The 23,572-nt window shown below is 31.2% G+C and overlaps 1 protein-coding gene across 1 annotated transcript; it reads right to left on the bottom strand.

Moving 5' to 3' along the window:
* Nucleotides 1–5,994: 5,994 nt before the first annotated feature.
* On the bottom strand, nt 5,995–17,058 carry LOC146539923 (neogenin-like). Its single transcript, XM_085208004.1, has 15 exons — nt 16,722–17,058; nt 11,925–12,117; nt 11,701–11,804; nt 11,241–11,394; nt 10,951–11,155; nt 10,575–10,758; nt 10,023–10,483; nt 9,664–9,946; nt 9,466–9,581; nt 8,903–9,114; nt 8,087–8,241; nt 7,882–8,010; nt 7,641–7,795; nt 7,074–7,505; nt 5,995–6,963 (listed from the first exon to the last, which is right to left on the bottom strand). Exons 1-15 carry the CDS (start codon nt 16,825–16,827, stop codon nt 6,934–6,936), a joined length of 2,919 nt encoding a protein of 972 aa, XP_085064130.1. The 5' UTR covers nt 16,828–17,058; the 3' UTR covers nt 5,995–6,933.
* Between the last annotated feature and the right edge of the window lie 6,514 nt (nt 17,059–23,572).

The following is a 23,572-nucleotide window of genomic DNA, read 5'->3' as shown; positions in this document are numbered from 1 at the left end:
ACCAAATACCAAATTTCTTACTTTTCTACCAATAATAAAGATATTGACAAACTCTAAACCTGCCTAAGTCTTTTCAGATAACAAAAAACGACAATACTTAAAAAATAAAAATATACGAAAGACATTAATAAATTAAATATTTAAACGTTTACAAGTGCACCTTAATAAAGACCTATTACAAAAACATCAAAGGCATAAAACCTTAAGAGGAAAAAATTGAACATAAATTGTATACAATCTAAGTATCGAGCGTGCATATAAAATATTTGACAAAATTCAAGCCTTGTTCTCATCTCCTGTAAAATTTTACGACCCATCTTTTATATTACAGTTGTTATGCTGTCGGGATTAAATAACCATAACAAAATAAAACCGATACATAATAACAGGGCCAGCCTGTAACGCCCATGAGGGCGTTTATTAAAAAGCAATTTTGTGTTTATTCTATCAGTTTAGCAATTTATAGCTATTAAAATAACAGCTTTTTTGATATGGGAAAGCGTTTTCGTTGATGCTCTATTAAAATATTTTTTGTAATTAGTTATAATATATCGTGATATAAAGCTTGTTATTGCGCATGCGCACGAGCTGTCTGTAAACGCCATAGGATGTGGGTTCGATTATTACTCGAGGAAATTAATTTCTTCGCTCTGATGTCGAGGTAGTGAGGCGTAGAAATCCGCCTCTTAACACGCAGATTCAGGATTCGGGGGAAAGTGGGGAGTGGAGAGTTTTAACACTAGACTCCCTCTACCTAACCTGCTGCATTAGTTCAGGTGAGTTTATAGTATTTTATACGGGATTTTCCCGTTATGTAACCTCGTTTAATTAGTTTTGTTGGATGCAACTAACTGTACGTGAATAATAAAAGATTTTATGAACGCTTTAGATGTAATAAAATAATTAATTGAAACCTTCATTTTGAACTCAGATATGTTATAACAGTTGTTTCTAAGTATATTCTATTACTGTTCATATGAAGGTGGACTATAATAATAATATCTATTTTTTAAAGAATACAGTACGTTTACTTCCATAAGCACCTTATATTATTATTATTTTATAAGCTGAAAGGTATATTGAAGGTATAGGTGAAGCAAAAAAGGGGTAGCCATAGACTGAAAATTTATTATAGACAGATATATATATATAAGTCTAATTATTTAAAATATCTACTATTGGACTCCATTACCTACACTAATTTTCATAAATTATAGTATTTTTATTGTTATATTTTTTTCATAATATACAATATCAAGTTATTATGTTTACTCTAGTATTCTACATAAGCCAACGACTTTTGTAACAATTAAATTCCACGATAATACCGATATCCAGTTACGAACAACCCTTAGATATATAAGGCGTTTTGTATAGAGGCTACAGTGGACACGAGAGCGATAAGCGATGAAGAATTTTTACAAGTCAATATTTTCTTAATTAAACGAACTGCCACATGTTGTAACTGTTAAATAAATATAACGGCCCCTTTTATTTAATTATTTACGTGAAATTACTAAAATATCTGTTTTTGAGTGGCATTTCATTCCAGAATTCCAAACATTAACAAAACTTAAAAACTATTTTTAACAAAATATTTTAAGAACAAAAAAATATCATTTAATATTAAATTTATTTAAAAATCGCTTGCTCCTGTGCCTTATCTTTATACTATGAAAGGAATCCTGTGATGGACGAAAGTGAAGCCTCATTGGTACCTCGAATTTCGTAATTGAACGTTCCAACTACTTGTGGTCTTTCTAAAACTTTTCTTCACGGTGCGTTGCACTTGTATTTTCAATTTCGGTGCGTTTTAAATTAAGAAAATAAATATTATGAATATAGAACTCAAACAGAGGAACAACAGAGAGATTTTACTATCATTTTGGAGCATCTTGGCAAATATAAACGATAAAACGATCTAAATATTCCACAAAATATGGACAAATATGGAAAATATTAATTTGTTGTAGCTTAAGTTAGATTTAACCTTTAACTATGGACGTGATTTTTTTATAACACACATATGGACGTCGGGTCTGTCAGACCAGTGTATTTATTGGTCATATTCCGTCTGTTTTTTAAAGGAAGAAGATAATTTTATGTTTTAGTTTACATTAATAACCTCAAATCATGCAAAATCAATATAAATAAAATCGCTTTTTATTAAACTTTACGCATCACAACGATTTAAGTAACTTAAAGTCACAATTTCAGTCTTTGGCCACATGGGATGACTCTTAAGAAAATAATACTATAAAAAAAAGACAGATAATAAAATAAATATTTTTTTAACAAAATATAAAGTCTAACAAATAAAAAACATAAACAAATTACATCTTATGTTATAAAATAAAAATGTTAACAACACCTCAAGATAAGGTATTATTGAACATCACAATGGCTTTCAACATTGTAGGCAAACAGGACGATTGCAGTCAACATAAGTATGTGTTGTCTTTCTATATATCTTTTGGGGATAAAGTACATGTTTTTCAAGAACCCAAAACTATTTTTTTAGCTTCATGTTTAATAAATGATAGATTAGATCACGAAACACGAGTCAAAGTCATTCTCAATTCTTAGAGTAGTTTAGTATACGAAACGCGTCTTTTTATTTGATAAAGTACTATTTTCTTTATAAAATGTCGTCGTCCAATTCTTTTGTTTAATGTTGATTATAAAGTACCGATATTTTTGTCCCTGACGTGCTAGGTCGATCATTTTTTTTCCATTTTATCATAAAAACAAAAAAAATTAAATCTTTTCTAGGTAAATAATATTTATATTACTAAAATATATAACAAACAATGCAAAATAATATATGATATATAACAATAAAAACAAATAATACAATTAAAATATTAAAGTATATTTTGTAATATTATGAAAATATATGGCGTTTTGAAATCATTCATGTATGGGAAACATGGACGTCGGGTCTGACAGACCCAGGCCCCGTTTAGAAAGTTAAATACTCACGTGTTTTGAACCCAGAGACACAACCACTGCTATCTACATTCATTTTGTCATTAATACGAAAGGTACTGAGCGACTCAGTGGCGGAGGTCACCGAGAAGTGGCCGATTTGTAGAATTCGTAGAACTAGATGGGTCTGTCAGCCCCGACGTCCATACTTAAAGGTTAAGCAAGAACTCTTTATAACAGTACGTCTTAGTCCTGAAATTAACATGTACCCAAAATCGTATATCTTTTATAGCGAAATTTTCAGTCATTGTTACTGAGTAAGACTGTTGTGTTTATTTTAATTTATTTTTTTCTATAATAGGTACAAAGTGAACTAATTAATAAATCTTTTTAGTGAGACTATAATCTAAATCATCCGAATTCTGGAGTTTTGAAACTCAATGCCGCGCCTTGACACCAGTTTTATTCCTTAACAATTAATTCATCATCATCATCATCATCATCATCAGCCTGTCTTCGTCCACTGCTGGACATAGGCGTCTCTAATGGCACGCCACTGAGCAACAATTAATTACAATGTCTATATTCTGTCCCATTAATAACAAACTCCAACATATTATTTATAAAATAATACGCCATTGCATAACGGTTTCTAAGCATAACAAAATAGATCATATATACATATTAATAAATCTAACCTAACACAGGAAGACGTAAAGTCGACGATGGCAGCATTTATGTAAATCACTTCCTTTAGATTCGCCAAGATTTATGTCTGAACGTCAACAACAATTAAATTTGGACCACCGTATCACGCTTGGAATAAATTATTCGTCTTTAAGCAATTTCCTATGGATCTGATAAGACCAATTAAAATAGCTTTCCTTGGAAATAATTTTCATTTTATTACGCCTATAAATTCATTTTCGACTTTCTATTTGAATTGCTTAATTATAACAAAAAGTACAGTTTGTAAATTGTGAATTAAGGGAATGCAAGTTCTTTTTTTTAGTTTCTTTTGCATTTTTAAATTATTTATGTAGAAAAAACCTAGAAACGCATTACTTTAACTAACTAGGCCGGAAAACGTATACCTATATTAAATATTTCGTAGAAAGTTGAATATACCGCGTACTGCCTGTCACGCCCCAAGAGAGCGAAAAAAAACAAGCATACAGTAGTTTATTAATTAAACAACTAATTACTTAAATATTTTCTTGATACTACAAGCTTATTTTTGAGAGATTAAATCAATTTTTTTCCTGCTCTGTTTATTTGCTCAAAGTGCATTAGAGTGCATAAAAATATAAACTTATATTTATTTTAATTAAAATTACTAAGTTAATTTATATTATAGCAGTGCAATTGAGAATTTACTATCCTGAATAATGTATACGTTTTGCTTAGAAGTTCTGTTCATTTGTTTAGTAAAGACAGGAGAAATGCATACCCGGTGTAAAGAAAGATAGATATGTAGAGTTAAGTACCTACAGGTTTTTTTAATTGGCTCCATGCTTTATCCTACGTATAGCAGGATAGGATAGCCGCGATTTTTCTTACCAGAGAAGGTAATGCAAATAATTAATTTCTTTTAGCGAGAATTGAACCCACAACCATCGCGTTTACGATCATAATATCCTCTTCAATATAATTCACTATTTCAACTTTATATGGATTTGCTACGAATAAGAAGATATATTAAAATAAGAAATAAGATCATACGAATGTCCACGTAAATCAATAATAAATATTTCATCAGAACATAAAGTGCAGGGCTGCACCCTAAGATGGGGTCGTTTCTACCTGTCCAACTGTTTTATTGGCTTTTATTAACTTTTCATGTATGGCTAATGGATTAGTGCAGTCTAGGCCGGTGAGGGAATACGCATCGACTTATTTTGACAGCTAACGTTTTGACAGTTTCATCTAGTCACTTGTAAGTGTTATTTTACACTTTAGAAAAATATCTTCACGCTTTCTCCCTTACCCAGGAGTAGATAGAGGGAACCTAGCGGTAGTACATTCAGTTACCCACTTTCCGCCCATTTTTTGAGAGGTTGCTAATTCTGAGTGAAACGGAGTATCCTTAAACTAGGTTCTCTTTGTCTACTCTGCTGTGTACTCCCATACACAAAAAATCAAATCAGCAAAAAAACTCTATATTAAGTAACATTCCAAATGTATATTTAACTGTTTAATACATTAATGCATAAAAGAATAACGTTTTTATTGAGCTATATTTAGATTATATTTATAAGAATTTTATTGCATATCGTAAAATATACTCGTTTACCTTTCGCGCAGGAAGCAGCAGGCGCGTAAAAATGAAACAAATAATAGTAATATATGTCCTTCTCTCGTATCATTAAACCGTTAATTAAATTATAAATAATGAATCCTTTAACTACTTCAATAATGAAACTAATTTATAAGGTACTTATATAAATAGCAAGAAATAAAGAAATTCTGGATCGAAGCCGTCGTAGTGAAGGGGCACCAGAGTGTGACTGTAACGTCCAGCAACCGTTGGGTTGTAGGTTCGATTTGCACTCAGAGGAATGAATAATTATAATTATTTGTTAATATTTTCATTTCTTCTATTTCGTAATCCATAAGCACAATCAATTAAAAACATCGTTTTTCCTATTGAAAATATAACTTTTCGTCAGCTTAATCGCTAATTACATTAAAACATTGAGTAATAGAGGAAATGAATTTACCAAAAAGCTGGATAAAGAATATTTAAGTTAAAAGCATTCGGCAATAAATCTGGCGGTCCAGTTTATATACGTCTGAGGATAACAAATATTACTTTTGCTGTATACTTTGAACTTTAAACAAATAAAAATAGTACATGTATAATTAAAAAAATCAGTATGGTTGTTAATATTTCCCTCTCGTTCTATGATTAACTAAAGAAAATAATTTTAGAGTAGTTTGTAACTTTTTTTGAGAGAAAAATAAAAAGTCTATAATTATTCGAATCTGTATTATATTGGAGTCGTTAATATTCTCATAAAGTCTCGTAATTAAATTAATTTAGGGATGATTATAAAAACACACACATGATATAAAATTCCTATATTTCGAAATTTTAAATAATACAACTGGCTCTGAAAATATTTGGATTGCAAAAACAAATCTGTTAAAAGAGATCAGAAAAAGATTTACAAAGTTCAATTTATTGAAATTGTGGAGCTCGATACAATTTATACAATACAATTATTACACAATAATTTTCTAATACACGAATTTAATATAAATATCACAGTCAAAGATTATATAACTAAATCACTAACTCTAAATGGCAGTGTTGGGAGCTAACCACGTCTTAAGTTAACTCCGTCTGACAAAAAGAATTTTGCGTCATCAACATTAAAGAAAAGCACGTTTATCCGATAGAAATGTGAAGCTAGTCTAATACTGTGACTAGAATTAGGAATAAACTATGATATAGTGTTATTAATAGTTTGGTAGCTACAAGTTACAAGTGCTATTTAAACATTTTCACTACTGCCTAATTTTACCATATCATTACCATTTAACACTACAAATACCAATTTTATGATTCCAATAACATCATATTATTTAAGCCCATTACGGTAAACTATTATTAGCTGCAGGTAATCCACATTGAATATTTTACATGCAAGCAGTTATTTAAAAATAGTTTCAGGAATTCTAGAAATGTTAAATGCTAGAAATGATGTTTAAAACTGTAAAATTACATGATTATATTAGATTAATATATTTCTATCAAAAAATTGCTATTTTCTAATAATTCGCAGAGTCAAAAACATTTTTCGTTTAGGTAAAAACTTTACCCTTTCGGCTCATAAGACAGATGATTAGAATTATTATTGGGACATTAAATTACTAGTATAAATAGACACATATTTATCTAAAATGTTACATTCACTGTACTTAACATCTATTAAAATTGAAAGATGATATCGATTATTGCTTTGCGTTTCGAATAATGACGTTATTTATAGTTACCTAATATTATTTAATCTGACTCTTATTTTCGGGACTCTGTAATGAAAAAAAAAGGAATCAGTACATATTTCAAATATTTTATATTCAGTGTATGCAAAAGGAAAAATAATGAAAAAGTAATTAAAAAGACAAAAAAAATTGCTCACCTCATATGGCGGCGGAGGCAGTATATCATTCAGATTTATTTGACATCCCTGCTCGGAGCGCGCCACGTTCGAATGTCTGCCGGACTGAATGGGGATTTTGAAGCTATTCTCTCGTCCAAGCCAATGCCACTGGGGGTAGTCATATTCTAAATCAGTCGTGGGGCATACCTTACTCTTGTCTTGTCGACTCCGCGAGTCAGACCTACTGGTGTGACAGGACCCACAATCATCCTCTACAATATTTACATCATTATGTATATTTTCGTGTCTCATTTCTCTGTAATCTTTAGTCGATCTGCTGGAGGTGCTGTGACAACAAGTCGAACATTCCCCATTGGAATATTGAATGCTGCCGTTGCACGACCTTACTATGCTATTGTTGTGAGATCGTCTTTCTGGACAACTTCGGGCATCTCCGATGTCAGTATTGTCCTATGAGAAAATTTATGTTATGCATAAATCACTTTATATCTTATGTTTGTAATATGATAGTGTTATACGCAAATCAAAAATGTCTGCTTATCTAAAATCAACAACGAATTTCTCATAATGCTTATCTTGGAGTACCTTGAAATTGAGTTCCGTGTAAATAGCGCTAGAGGCGTAGGGCTCCGGTGGCCCCCTTTTTATTCTGTCTACACTGGAAGCGTCTAGACCTTGAATGGAATTTTGAGGTAGACAGTATTCTGGTTCAATATTTAAAATATTAGGAGTCTGGCCGCCTACAAAAGAGATGTTAAGTAACTTATGACAATTCATACAAATATTACCAAAACATACTAAAATTAAATATTTTACATGGTTTTACCTTGTAAAAGAGTTTGATGGCAACTACTAACATCTAATGCAGATTCAGGAGGTGCAAATACTGGTCGGTCTCTAAGCCAAATTGTGTCTTTATTCAATAAACATTGCTGAGCAGTCACTATAGATTGACCTACAACGAGATCAACAGTTCAATTACACTGATCATAGAAGTCGACAAATTGATTTATAATAGATATATCACTCACCAGTTGATTTCTTTCTCTGAATGTTGTTACGTCGTTTAATATAATAGACGCTGACTATACCGATGACTATAACTGAGAATAGCGTTAGTGCTAATGCTAGCAACCATGTTTCTTGGAATAAATGTGGAAGTGCTGCGTCATTTGGAGGTTCAGTCCTAAAAACAGGAAAGTCCTTAAGTTCTAAATAAGTCTTATAAATAACATGTAATTTTGTAATTATATACATGTTTATATACAAAATTACTTAATCGCCCCCTACTGTAATATAATCTTAGAGTAGGTTAACACCTAATGTGTAACCTATATAATACAGGTTAATACAAATTGGTATCAAATGTTGGCATTGTTCAGTCAATCGGCTCGTGCTCGTGCCATGAATCATGCAAGAGGAAACTGTGGTAAAATCACCATTCGAAACTTTTAAAGTCTACGTAAATCTGTAATACAATATTCGAGTTTGGTTTCTCGAAGCATATATATTATACGATAGCTGTCTCTATTTTTTTTTTAAATTATAAGCCGTACATACCTTTATTCATGAATTATTTTACAATTAAAATAATTTAAATTAAAATTATGTTCAGGAATAAAACCTGCCTTTATCTATACCTTTATAGTATCTATAGTACCTTTTTTAAGGATACTATATGGACACAGAAATATGAAAGGTATACATAGATATTTAAAGTTCATAGAGAAACCGAGTGCGCTGCTATAGCAACGCGTATTTTATCTCTCAAAGGGTCATCTAGCAAAAACTATCATAAATATACAAATATTTCTAGCAAACAGTATAACAATTAAAACATAACTCACTGCACGTAATGTCTCTGCGACTGCGTAGGTATCATATGTATCTGAGCGGGCGCGCTGAAGGGGCCGTGACCCCGGCGTGTGACGGCCGCGGCTCGCGCGCTGTACCGCCCGCCAGTACGCAGCGAGCTAGCGGCCGCCGCCCGGGTCCGCGCGCCTAGCGACATCTGCCCTACTACGCGACCGCTGTTACCGTTGCCTACTCTTATTTCAATCTAAATAGAATATAATTAATTGTTAATTATTGTTATACTGTTAAAATTTATGGAAGAAACTGGTCTTAAAGCGCTTTAAAGCACGCAATAGGGTAGGCAGTGGTAGAGTTACCTAGTGTTAAGACACTTCGCTCCCCAATTTCCGTCGAATTCTGGAAGCTCATCACTTATGTTGAGTGGTGGAACTCAACGCCTCGATATCAAAGCGAAAAAATTGAAAATATAAATAAATAGATATTTCGTATTAACTACGAATATAAAAATTACAATGGAAGTGTTGAAGAATGGTTAATTTCATATTATTACCAAAACAATAATTATAGTATACATTGATGCAACTTGTAAACTCACCAAATAGCCTGTGAGCTCCCCGTTCCAAGTGTTTGCAGGTGGTGGTTCCCATCGTATCCAGGCAGAAGTTGCGTTAATTACACCCGCTGTCACGCTTTGGGGTGGAGCATGTGGCACTAAAATTATTACTCACAAATTATATATAATGTTTATAGAAAACATAAACAATATTAAGAAACCGTTACCAAAAAAACTAACCATCTTCATCCGTATATCCTATCATGGAATTAGACGGTTTTCCAAGCAGCATTTTGTAATATGGCATGAGAAAAATATCGTATTGCGTGTACGGCAGTAACCCAGATAAAACATAGCTCGATGACCCGCTGTTATCAACATTAGTGAGGGATCCGTTAGAGCAAGATTCCACTTGTGACGAATCTAAAATTGTTATTTCCTCACTGCTATTACGCCAGTTCAGAGATGTACCATTATACCAAATTTTCACTCCTTCCAAATATTCATTATAGTCTGTTAGCACCTAAAACATGTTAAACTTATATAATACAAAACTTACATTGAATACATAAATAATAGCCCTTAATAGAAATACTCACGTCCCATACAACTTTAAGCGAAGTTGATGATAAAGTTTCCACTCTCCTCAGAACTAAAACATTTTGCTGTAAATACTTCCTCGCCTGAACAAACTCATACTCTGTCATACGAACCTCTTGTTCGTAATTATCGTCGAAGTTTTCGTCCGAGGAATGCTCTTTCAATTTCAATGGGTTATTGCTTTTTCTTAATACATTTAGATATGCTTCTTGCATAACACTTCCCGCTGCATTTAGAGCTACACAGATAACGCGTCCACCGTGTTCTACTTTTGCACCGTCCAAGTACAGTAGGCTCGAATTACTTTTTGTACATTCAGGAAATAGAAGAGAATCTTCAGTGCCTTCCAGGATCCAAAAAGTAGTTGGTGTGGGCAGACCTTTAGCTTCACAGGGAATGGATACGACGTCGCCCTCCCATGCGGTCAAATTGGACGGTATCTGCGTGAAGTGCGGTAAAGCTGAAACAGATGGCCATATTAAACCAGCTCTTAACAGATATCTTAAATAAACATGCAATAAAATCGAGTTAAATAATAAAATGGCTCTCACAGTAGACGATTAAAGATGCGCTAGCGATACTCGTGCCGGCGTGGCTGTCGGCGCGGCAGGAATAGACACCAGCGTCGGACGCGGACACCTGTTCCAACCGTAATAGTCCTCGGATGATTGTTGCATGAGAAGGCAACACACCATCTTCCTTCACCCATGTTATTTTTACGCTCGCATCATAGCTCTACAATGGAGTGGTTTAGTTAAATTTAATTACCAACTCACGATATGGTTGTATTGCGTACAAATGTCGAATATATTGTGTATTCTCGTATAATTATTTTTTTATTTATTTTAAAATCTTTTTATTTATAATATTATTCATTAATAATTGTATTAACATATAAATATACCACTATTATTATATCTCATTTACCTGGCAGTTAAACTCTACGTTTTGACCTATTAAAGCAGTTATATTACTAGGTTTTTTTACAAAGTGCGGTCTCCTTAAAACAATTAACGCTGCGGCCCTCGACTGTCTTTCACCGGCGATATTCGAAGCGACACATCTGAATAACCCGCTGTCATTCGGTAACGTTTCGAGAATTTTCAAGCTTCCAGTTTCAGTTATAGTAACTCTAGAAAATTAATTGGCATTTATACTTCAAAGAAAAATTTTTGCTTAGTAAAAATTATATGTTAATAAGTACATAATTATTTTACCTTCCATTTACTTCTATATCATATACATTCCCATCTTTTAACCAATGTACTGATGGGTCTGGTACTCCTCGAGGAGGCATACATTCTAACAAAGCTGGCTCTCCAGCAGCCACTTGAACATCTCGAGGTTCAACCCTAAACTCGTCGCGTAAAACTAAAAGGGAGAAATAAACAAAAAAACTTTAGACCATAACGTATGCACATGTGATTTATATTTAGTGTATAAGCTTATAATTTATCGCCAAAGTTTGGCCTCCAGCCATAAGACCTTTATCACTCGACATAGAATGTGCTATAAAAAAAGCAACTTAGTTTACTAGCAAAGAAACTTCAGGGAGATAATTTTAAAATTTAAAGAAGGTAATTTAAAAGAACTACGACCTATTAAATGGAGAATATACATGTTACAGCTAAGTTTACTGTATGTAACATTATCATAAAACTAAAGTTATGATCTTACCGGCAACATTTAATGAAGCGTTCCGACTTACAGCCTCCCCGACTCCATTTCGCGCCACACAGTAATAGATCCCCTCATCGCTTTCTTTCTTCCCCCGATTTACCCTGTGATTTCAAAAGAAATTGCTGATCACACTTTGAAATATTGTTATTAACAGTCATCTTAATTATCTTGGATTTCTGTCGAGTGGGACATGTCAATTATTTGACTTATTAAATAAATACCTTAAAAATAGTAAGCCATCTTCTAATACCACTCTGTGACCATCTTCCGCTGGTGGGAGTGGTGATCCGTCTTTGTACCATTGTACAAATGGTTTAGGCCTCCCTTCGACGACACATCTTAATGTCGCTGGCTCGCTACGGCCAGAAACTGTGTTTGACGGATGCTCTTTGATTCGCGGTGCTCGACTTTGTGCTAGGAAATATTTTTGGAAATGTAAAAAAGCTCTCCTATCAATAAAATACAGAGAGACCTATATACTAATGGTATTTCACTCAGATCTCTACATTTTACGTAGAATGTCTCTAACATTTGAGGCCGTTGAGGCGTAGCGGCACAAGGGTGTGACTGTAACACGACGGTTGTGGGTTCGATCCCCACTCGAGGAAGTGAAATATTTATTTACGTTTATATTTCCATTTCTTCGCTCTGGTGTCGAGGCAAAGCTTGGCGATGACTTCTGCGACTCAACACGCAATGCCTCCAGAATTCGGCAGAACGTGGGGAACAGAGTATCTTAACACTAGGTTTCCTCTGCCTAATCTGCTATGTGCGGGATATAGCGTGAATCTGGTTAGAGACCGTTCCAAGATAACAATCAATAAAACATTTGTTTTTAAGTATGCGACATACATAAATTACCATATTTTATTAGAGTATCAAATATAAAGTCATTTATTAGAACATATCAACTCACATACATGTATTGGGCTCTTAAGATGTAACTTAAGATTTGGAAGTAAAAAAATCTATTAATGTCTCAATGATCTTTGTCTCATAGCGTTCACTGCATTTAGATCGATGTTCGGATATCAGATAAGGGAACGCTTTTAAGTCATTTCTTATTTAAGAAAACTACGTCATCGTGACAGTACAAATATCCCGGGGGGAGTGTTCCCGGGGGGGAAAGTCAGCTGCTATTTTCTAGAATAATGTTTCATTTTTATTATAACATACATTGGTGGGTACACTTTAAATAATAAATAGCTTAGATTTTTTTAATAAAATAATAATGATTAATAACGTAAGTAAGTACAGTAATTGTTTCTTAATACTCAAAAAATATTTTTACTTATTTATTACTATATTTTAGAACATAAAATAGCTTACTAAAATAGCTTACTATTGTAAAAACAAAATATGTTGTGAATTATTATTATATAGTAGTATGAAATTAAGTACATTTATATAGAAAACACTGTCGTAAGTGATATAGCTAAAAAAATACATATTTATCTTTCCAAAGATTATTTTCTATCTGATTTAAAAAAAATAAATTTAAATTTGAATGTGACGGGTTAAACTTCATAAGTGTACGAATATTTGTATGTTATATATTAATTCACAAATTTCTCGAAAACATAAATTTTCGTCGAGATGGTATTTTTATAATGTAAATCAAATGTGAAGTACAATGTACGGAAAAACCAAAAAAAAAGTTCCATCAAAATTCGTCAATATCAATCATTCTTAAGAAACTGGTTCATTTCTTTAAATTATTTTTTACTATTACATCGTACAAAGCGAGGCGACAATGGCCTCAATATTCAATACAAAAAATATAGACACAGTAAATAAACGTATAGAAAGATATTTATTTTTAGATAAGACGATGAATAAACATTGTTTAGTGTAGATTATAGTTAAACTTTTTTAAAGTAAGCTTACAAGCTTTGATAATTGCCGAATTATGTCGAACTTTAAATAAGTTTAATTATTATAGTTCAAGGTTAGTTATTAAGCAAACAAAAAACGTTTAAAAGGCAAGGTTAAACATAGAGTTTTACTTTTACAATTCATTATATAAGGTACATACCTATATTCAATATTGTTTTTTTTTTTAAATGTGTTATATTTTTATAAGCACAATGAATATTTAAAAACAAAAATGTTATTTTAATATAAAAAATTAAATCGTTTTCTTTATCAAATGCACCACCGTACACAACTTAATAAGCAGAGAGAACCACGTATTTAAACACTCCGTTCCCTCTTCCACTGAATTTTGTGGTTGTACCTCGAAAATATGAAATTAATAATTTTCTATCCATACCTATATTATAAATTCGAAAGTAACTCTGTCTGTCTGTCTGTCTTTTACGCAATCAGGGCCAAACCGCTAATTTAATTGTGATAAAATACTCATATAGAGATACTTGAGGGTCTCGGGATGAACATAGGATACTTTTTTTCTCATATTTGTAATATTTTAGATATGTACCAATATATATTATATTAAAATACTTATTAATTTGACATGCAATTTATTCCGCCATGTTAATAACAACCATCGTTGCTAAGCAACGATTTGCAAAGTTTGTTGTTAGATAACGTCACCCAAAATGAACTTGCTTAACGCATCTCTCTATTGAAAACTGAAAATAATTTCATAAATATATTAAATAAATATTCGTATAGTTCAAGCGGGCGTAGCCGCGGTCGGGTCCACTAGTATTAAATATATCAAATATCAAATATACCGTTAAACACAGCTAAGCTAAGAGTTTCTCTCGTACGCTATGTATATAAATTTTGCATTCGAAACAATTCGACAACTCTAATTAAAGGCGATGTAAAAAAATAAGGCTTCATTGTTATGTTAACGTAACGCTTTTACCGAACTACATTTTGTTAATTGGTTCCACTTTTAAGCCACTTTTAATTACTCAACTTACTATTAAACGGTTCAATGGTTTGAATAATTTTAAAATTCAATTTTCATTTTATATTAAATTGAACTAAATTGTTGCTTGAGTTTTAAGTATAATGGTTTCTTTCGTGATATTTTTATAATTGGTGTCAGTAGTAAAATAAATAACATTGTTTTTTTTGGGGAATTACTTTAAATTAAAAATTAAATCAGCTTCACGTTGTATCCCGCACACAGCAGGGTAGGGGGAAACCTAGTGTTAATTAAAACACTCCGTTCCCCACTTTCCACCGAAATCTGGAAGCATTGCCTGTTTGAGTGGCGGAGCTCAACGCCGCGGTTTGCCTCGACGTCAAAGCGAAGAAATGAAAATATAAATTTAAATAAATATTTTATTTTAATTGGAAATTACTCAATTCACTTTAATTTTCTGAAAGTTATTACAAAAATATCAGTTTAATACTTTTTTTTAAGGACCAACAAAAGGAACCTCATGTCGATAAATTACGTAAACATCCAAATATATATCGTTTGTTTATAAATTTGTCACACCGACAAGAGTGTGCTGCTAAAAACTTTTATATAAATATCAGATTCTATTTAATATCGCATAAAATAATCATAGTCTAATATTTCAAGATAGAAAGTCATAAAAATTGCAAGGTAGGTCTAACGTTAAGTCCAGAGAGTTCCACAGCCTTACGTTTCCCACATTTCTCTTAATTTTCGAGACATTATATGTTAAGTGGCGGTACTCAACGCCGCAAAAACTGAACAAAGCGAAATAACTATTATTTTTATGTTTTCTAAAACAGTTTATTTCTTTCCTAAGTATGGACGACATGACACTTTAAATACATTAAAGATTAATCTTAACAAAATATTTTTATTTGAAAATTTTCACTTTAGTACAAAAAAGCTTTATAGTTAATTACGCAAAGCAAAATAATTCTTCAAAAATCTAACAATATTCTTTTTTACTTAACTAACGCTTACGAAATCCAAAACTCTGTGATAACGAAATAAAATGTGCGTTACGTTAGCGTTATCTTAACGGCGACAGCGATTGACAGAATTGACGCATTTCAGACACGAGTCCAAAGTAATTTTAAGCAGGGGTCTTTTTTGCCCATTTGTGGAGGAATTTTAAGAATTTTACATACTAGTATAAACTGTGAATATTTTTGTAAATAATATTATTTAAGTGGATTTTTTTTTAAATATTATTTTATTAATAATAAAAGAAAAGAAACCAAAATAATAGTGCAAACTAAATTATTATTAAATTTTTCATTTTTTAAATATTTTAGAGTTACAAGATATATTTTTTGCAGCTTTAAGCTTTTACTGCATAGCAGAGAATAGATGATACATATTGCTAATATCTCAATAGTTCGTTATTAACCAGTTCTCCGCTTTTTGTCCAATTTGCAAGTTTAGTAGCGTATAGAAGACAGCAGAAGTTAAAATAATTTAAATATATTATTACTCCCCTACTTCGATAATCGAACCCAAAACCATCGCATTAACAGTCAGACGATGCGCCGTGCCACTACGGCCTTAATCTTATACATATTTATTTTTATGTTAAATTTAAACAAAATCTAATTAGAAAATGATAAAAAACTAAATTGATTTAAAATTCGTATAAACTTTACAGTGGGACTTAAATCAACGTACGGTCCCTAGATAACACGCCCAAGCTTTGTCAAACAAGACATACATACATATTTGTACTTATGTCATCATTGTGGCTTTTTTATTTGTTCAAAGTTTCACATTTTTTTGACGATGTTCTTTTAAAAAAGTGACTATTTAAAAAAAAAATTTGGTTCGCTTTTATGGTAATAATGTTATTTTTTTTGTACATTTTTAATAATATAAAAAAATCAGGATACAAATGATTAAATAGAACATTTATTTAAACAAATGCCTAATTATCTAATATTGTAAAATTCATTATTTATTTTTATAATAATTAAATATTAATTTAAAGTGAATTGTCAATAAATTACTAATACATTTTAATTTTTTATTAAATATAGAATTAATATTAAAACAACAGAATTACCTACTCAATTAAAAATATAAAATACATATTTATTATTAATAATAATAATATATATAATAAAATTAATATAATAATTACCATTAGTTCCATTCAGTCCAATAAGCAACAAATGAACAAAAACAAGAAACACGAATTGGTTCTTCCCATTTATGGTGTAATCGCACTCATTACCGACAACCACCATACTGCCACCGGTTGACACTTCACTATAAATATATTACATATTTGAATACAAAAAAACTAAAAAAACAAAACTTAATTCACTATATTTAAATATTATTTTAATTATTATTTTGTTAAAAAGTTCATTTTCTATAGAAACGCGGGAAAAAGTTCGCTTAAGCTCGAACGAGCATAGCGAAGCAACGCCGGCCGTGACACGACCGACTGGCTTCGAGTCGTATGTAGTACTGCCTCCCTCCCTCATCTGTTTACTCTCTATGAAATGGGGGGATCCGTGTGTGTTCATCTAAATATATATAATAATATGACATTACAACTCTCTCTCTCTCTCTCTCTCTCTCCATCATCTAATAACTGTTTGACCTATTGTAAATAAACTTTGGGAGCCATGAACCCGTGATGCAACGTCATACATTAAAGAGATGTCTTAATTGTTGCGTTTGGTACTATAAATCAATATCAGTCGCTTGATAGCAATGATGTCTTATTTATGAGTATTTATTTGATTTAATGAAACTATTTTCTTGTTGATTTGGATATTTTAATTAACTTGTTTTGCAATTATGATTATTTAGTATTAAAATATGGTTATGTATTACTATGTAAGAACGAAAGATGACGACGAAGATTATTTCATATATTACTTTTTTTTAATTTTAAGTGCATTTATTTTGAAATATATGATAATTTGCATTTTTACTTAACGAATTTTAAACATAATATGCACTATGACATATTGCTATATGGCTTTCTACAGCTTCCAAAATTCTTACGTACCATATTAGTTTTTTTGTAATGTATATAAAAAAATATATATTAATTATCTGCATAAGCTTTACAACTCCACGCTGTAAGGGTAACAAGATCTCTTCATGTTTTAATTTAACTTGATAATAGCTTATTTTGTGAGCCATAAAGCTTTTGCAGCTTTTTAACAAAAGCATTCACAACAAATCTTGCCAACGTACAAACTATTCTAAGACCCATTGACCTGGTGTGTAACCCCAAGTAATTCACAACAAAAAAATCAAAAGAACATTCAGAAAGGAAACGAAATAAAATACGGCTTATTTCATCCGACGTATTTGTCGAGTTAGCGCATGCGCACCGGGCGGGCGCCGACAAAGGCGCTGCGTTCAAATAAAAAACGTTCTAATTTCAAACCGGTCGCCCCTCTCCGCACGCGCTCCTGCGCATCCCTTCATCCATTATTATGCTGAAGAGGTCATTCACAGTTCGCACAATGGCACCCATACATCTAACTGCTAATAGAGAAGACCTTCGAGCTTTTATTGGACTTTTTAATCATAAATGCTGTGTTTTTTTTTCTAGGCGCAATAAACCACCGTCTAACGCGTAAACGTGAAAAAAACGTGAGATGTATTAACATCGTGCTGTAACAAGTCCAGTAAATAAAAGGAATAGCTCGCCTTAAATTAAAGCGTCTCTTGTATCCCGGACTGCTCCTTTGTATTTCTATATATGGTAATACGAAACGGATTGTTTATTATATATGGTTAAACAACATTCCCTTAATGGCAGTAAAATTCAAAGCCTTGTTTATAACTTTTTTTGCTTCGTCGCTAATGACGCATTACCGTGATACAAATAAAGGTATTTTTATAAATTTTAAATAAGAACAAAATGTCTCTTCGAATAATATTTTTCTTATGATTCTCAGAAAAGTTAACTTATGACTTAAAAGATATTTTTAACAACAAGTAATATATGTATTTTTTAATGAAATTTATGTTTTTATTTAAATTTCTAATCGAATTACAGATCAAATGAACGCTCTCGACATATTTATATCAAGAACAAGCACAAACGCTACGGAAAGAGTAACAGTAGCCGGTCCCATCGAGTCATTCAATTTACATTTTTAAAACATCCCAGCGGAAAATAGGAGATAAAATAAAATAATTACCTCAAACCTTATTAATATTTAACACAAAAAGATTGACATTTATGTTTCTTTACTTTTTTTTAGTAACTTAATTAAGAATACCGGTTAAATTCTACTATACTGCTGCCATAAACGTATATCAAGATTGTAAAAGATTATTAGTGAAGTTAGAATTTTTTTATGCATCATCCATATGCAAATCTAATATGTATGTTTTAATCAAATATATGGTTATTATTATTACTGAGCTTGGAATAGCCTAACTATATTATCGTTGTCACTGCCAATAAAAGTTCTAATTATATATTAAGATTTAAAAAATATCGATTGCTAAATCAAAATAAAAGTGGATGTGACCATTATTTAACTGTATATATAGATTGCAAGTTAAAATGTCATTGTGATACATATTGCTTATACAGGCTGTTTCTTATTTGGATAGATAAAGTACGACGTTGTTTTCCGTCGCTTATCATGGCGCACTTAACAAATACATAAAACAAGTATTAAATACAGTAATGAACTATAAAACTGACTTTTTCTTTTTTTTCGCAAATGGTAGATTTACGAACAAAACAAAGAAAAATAGAAGAATATGATAACTAAACCTAATATCTTTAAATTGAGCTGAACTAATAGCAGAATAGTAAGCAAAACTGCTTTCCTTAAGCCTGCTATTTTGATATAGGAATTACCTATATTAAATTAAAGAAGAAAGCGAAAAAAAATATCCTAGACGATTTAAATAAACAGTTCAAAATGGTCGACCAATAAAGAATTTATATAGTTTACTATAAATAAATGTGTGATCGTAAATATGAATAGTTTATTACTTAAAATGGTGATTAATATTTATGGCGACAAGAATTATGCAAACGACTAAGAACTTTTTTAGATTGAATAACTTGCCTACGTCAAGTTTTTAACAATGTTATATTTTCATAGAAATAAAAAAAACATATTCTAAAGCATTTTTCTCTTGCAAAGCGCAACGTTGAGTGCTGCCACTCAACACGCAGTGCCTCCAGAATTCGGCAGAAAGTGGAGTGTCTTAACACTAGGGTCCCTCTGCCTGTCCTGCTGTGTGTGCAAAGCAGCGTGAAGCTGTTTTTTCTCTTTATAGTGAGCATAAATTCTACGAAGCAAAAACTATAGGAACATAAATACAAGTCAACGTCTGCTCCTAAACGAAGAGGCCAACTGATTTACACTATGAAATAGAAGGAAATAAATTCAGTATCTGTAATCAGTGGAAACCAGAAGTCACAAGGATGTGGCACTTGGTACGTGACCGCACTGTCAAATAGATCCAACTACTGAAGTTTGGTCTAAAACCAAATTGTATTATATAGCTGAAGTTATATAGTAGGATAGACCTTCGTTCCAATGGTAAACTTTTATTATCTGCCAGAAAATCCATAAAACGTACTAGCTATAGAATATTTAAAGACCGCAACCTTCAAATAAAAATTATCGCTTTGATCGCGCTATTAAAACAACATTATGAGGTATTCGTCTTTTGAATATACCCGAAGTATTTTTTTTTTTATTTATTTATCCTTTATGAATATTGTGGAATATAACTTATATGCAAAGTTATTTATTTTTATATAATATGCATTTACAAATAAAATAAATAAATATATAAATACTAAGAATTAATTTACTATTGTTTTTTCAATTGTTAATGAATAATTGGATAATTTAGCTATTTTCTATAATTAAATTCAACTTAGGTGGTCCAAAAGATCTATAGAAACAAAGACAACCAGAAAGTTGATTAATTACTTTCTTAGCACAGCGTCTGTCACCAGTAGCAATTACTATACATTACTAAGAAAAACATATTTGAACTTGTTAAGAAGTTTGTTTAAAGAATAAACTAAAGCTTGAATGATGTTATGTTATTAAAGCTAATGTTTTAATAGTTTAATATTTTCTCTTCCAAATAGAAGTAGTAAACAAAAATATTATTTCATAAATATATGGTAAAGTCAGGCCAATAAACGGTAAAGTCAGGCCAATAAATGGTAAAGTCAGGCCAATAAATTCAAAAGGTCCAACGTCATTATTATCTTAACTAGCAATACATAATTTTCAAGAAGACTTGTCAATTTAATTAAACTACAATGAAAGGTACTTGGCAATTGGCTGTCAGCATTTTATTGCGAGCGCTGTAGACTTGCGTTTATTTAAATTTTCATTACAAAGAAAATTTTTAAATATATTTATTAAATACATATGTAAATAGTAAGATCTTTGGTTTCTACCATTATTAATTAATTAATTATTAACTGGGTTAATCACGTATATTTTGTATTATAATTATAATTTTTGGACGTTTTGAACTCTACAATAGTCTGTGGTCACGGGAACACTGCAGTGGCATTCGTTTCTCACTTTCAAATATTTGCTCAATAATTTAAACATTAAAAAAAATAGTCCCATTTGTTATTAATAATTTATTTCAACAAAACATATTAATCCAATAATTCAAACACAAAAAACTCACTCACGTCTGCATCTCCCATGGAACTACCAACGCGGTGAACATCATTGATTGATGAAGCGGACAACTGCCGTGTTTTGCATTCAGCTATTTACGGGTATTTCCTTCGCTTAACCCGTCTTCGTGATTAATGGAGACCAGCGCCACCTATTAGACTGGATGTACGCCTGGCTGCGTGTGGAAGGAAGTGAGGATTTTAAAGTCGAAGCGAGTTAACGTTGACTAAACTATTTCTTTTTGTGTTTGTTAAACGCTTTCTGCTTTCGTTGAATTGAATATGAATGAATGGTTTTAAAATAGTTTTTGGTTGTGTTTCTCTTTGAATTTGTTACTGTATCGCATTATAGTTCTTGTGAGTATGTGTGGAATTGAATCGTATATCGTATATATACGATACATTTGGATATAGTTTATTTATTTTATTTTTATTTTATTTATTTATTTATAACAAAGTACATTAAAATTAATTATTCTTCGCGGTCTTAAGCCCGATTTGGCTTGTGTGACCACTGCACATTCCTAAGTACATTAAGTTATAGAAAACATAAAAACTATACAAAGATACAAATATTTTTAACAAACACAACCATAAACAAAATTACTAACAAAACAAAAAGTAAAAATGTGATTGTGAGGTAGGTTGGAAAAAGATGCGTATTTGTAACTACGCGTACGTTTTAAATGTCGAGCTACAGTGTGTTACTTTTATTATAAGAAAAAAATATATATTATAATTTTTTTTTTTTGTTTCATTTCTTAAATATTTATTTTATATTGTTTTACTTTAATAATTTGATAAGAAAAAATCTTTTATTTTATATTTTATATTATGTATAGTAATTTTATCTTTGAGGGTTTTCGGTATTTCATTAATCAGTCTTGGGATTATATAGTTTGTTGTCCTTTTACCATAAAAATTGTTTGCTCCAGTTGTTTCAATTGTATTATTTGAAATCGATCTCGTTAATATTTTGTGTTCTTTGAAGTTTCTGTTGTGATAAAAGAAATTGAGATATTAAAGTTGAGATATTAAATTGTAGACAAATGATATTATTAATTTCATTAATCTTTTTTCACTTGTCATGATTTCAAACAATATGTTTGTTTTCAATAATTAAAAATTGCGGCGTTGGATTCCGCAATTAAACACGCCACTCAATACATCCAGAATTCGGCGGAAAGTTGGGAACGGAGGGTCTTAACACAAGGCTCTCTCTGCCTGCCCTGGTACATGTTTTACACAACAAACAGTTTTATAAATAAGTATTGTGAGCTAAGCAAAGTGCCCATCCTAAAAGTATTTTTATACAATAAAAAATATTACAAATTAAAAGTTACAAATATAATTTCCAATTAAAAGACCATATTGAAAAAAAAACAGGTTCATCAATAAATATATCTACAAATAAGCTAATTGCTTTCCAATAATTCAAATACGAATGATGTTATTACTAGTGCGTAGGCTCCAACACCCACGCTTTCAGTTGTGTCGACCGGAATAATTTGCAGGTTGTTAATATTTTAAAAAGAGGTTATTCTATATATATAGAAAATATATTGATTAAATTTAGAAATTTAACCAAAATGTATATTTTTTTATCAAAAGTAATTATTTTCTATAATAAAGAAATCTGTGTATATCTTAATTAATTTCAGTACTCAAATAATCTTTGTAAAAGCATTAAAGATGCTCGATGATCTCTAGTTAAATGTACATACACATACAAATATTTAAGAAAATAATTATAAACGATTAAGCTTTATGACCTATCTCCAGCAGTGGACGAGGACAGGCTGATGATGATGATGATGAAGCTTTATGTTTCATCAGCTTTTACATTAAAAATGATATATAAAACAATGTAAATGCTTTATCTCAGAGAATAATTTTATTTAATAATATAATTCACATAACAATGCTTCACAACAAATTCTCGGATATAAATAAACTTCACCAAAAAATATAATAAATGGTGCAATTTACGTAACGACGCTGTTAGTCCTGGCCCGTCCGCTGATTGTCGCACAAGAGTAAGTAAAATACTTACTTACTGTTGTAATTTTTGTTGTCTTTTTAAAGAAAGAGTGATGTGAAAAGTTTTCTTGTTGCTTACATTTTGAGAAAAAGCTTGAAAATAAAGCGTCTCGCAATACGTCGCGTCGTCGGGTAGTCTTTTTATGAAGACCAAGCTTGCAGACGTAGTAAAAGTTAGTACTTACCTAAGTTTAAATCTTTATTTTAATTTTACTTCCCTTCTGTTTCCTAGAAAAAAAAACTTAAGCACTTCGCACGTGCCGGAAATAAAGTAGATTTTTATAGCCGTATTCGGA

Source organism: Heliconius melpomene, chromosome 3, assembly GCF_056956725.1.
Source record: "Heliconius melpomene rosina isolate 202511_hmr_F chromosome 3, ASM5695672v1, whole genome shotgun sequence".
Lineage (NCBI taxonomy): Eukaryota > Metazoa > Arthropoda > Insecta > Lepidoptera > Nymphalidae > Heliconius > Heliconius melpomene.
This window is presented reverse-complemented; position numbering and strand designations above follow the sequence as displayed.

What these genes read in the sequence shown, in the direction of transcription:
- LOC146539923 (XM_085208004.1), bottom strand. Translation starts at nt 16,827, where the DNA reads ATGGTGGTTGTCGGTAATGAGTGCGATTACACCATAAATGGGAAGAAC. An exon ending in TGGACTGAATGGAACTAATG is followed by an intron (nt 12,118 to 16,721) that starts GTAATTATTATA and finishes AATATTTCCTAG; the next exon opens with CACAAAGTCGAGCACCGCGA. An exon ending in TCGCAGAGACATTACGTGCA is followed by an intron (nt 8,242 to 8,902) that starts GTGAGTTATGTT and finishes TCCTGTTTTTAG; the next exon opens with GACTGAACCTCCAAATGACG.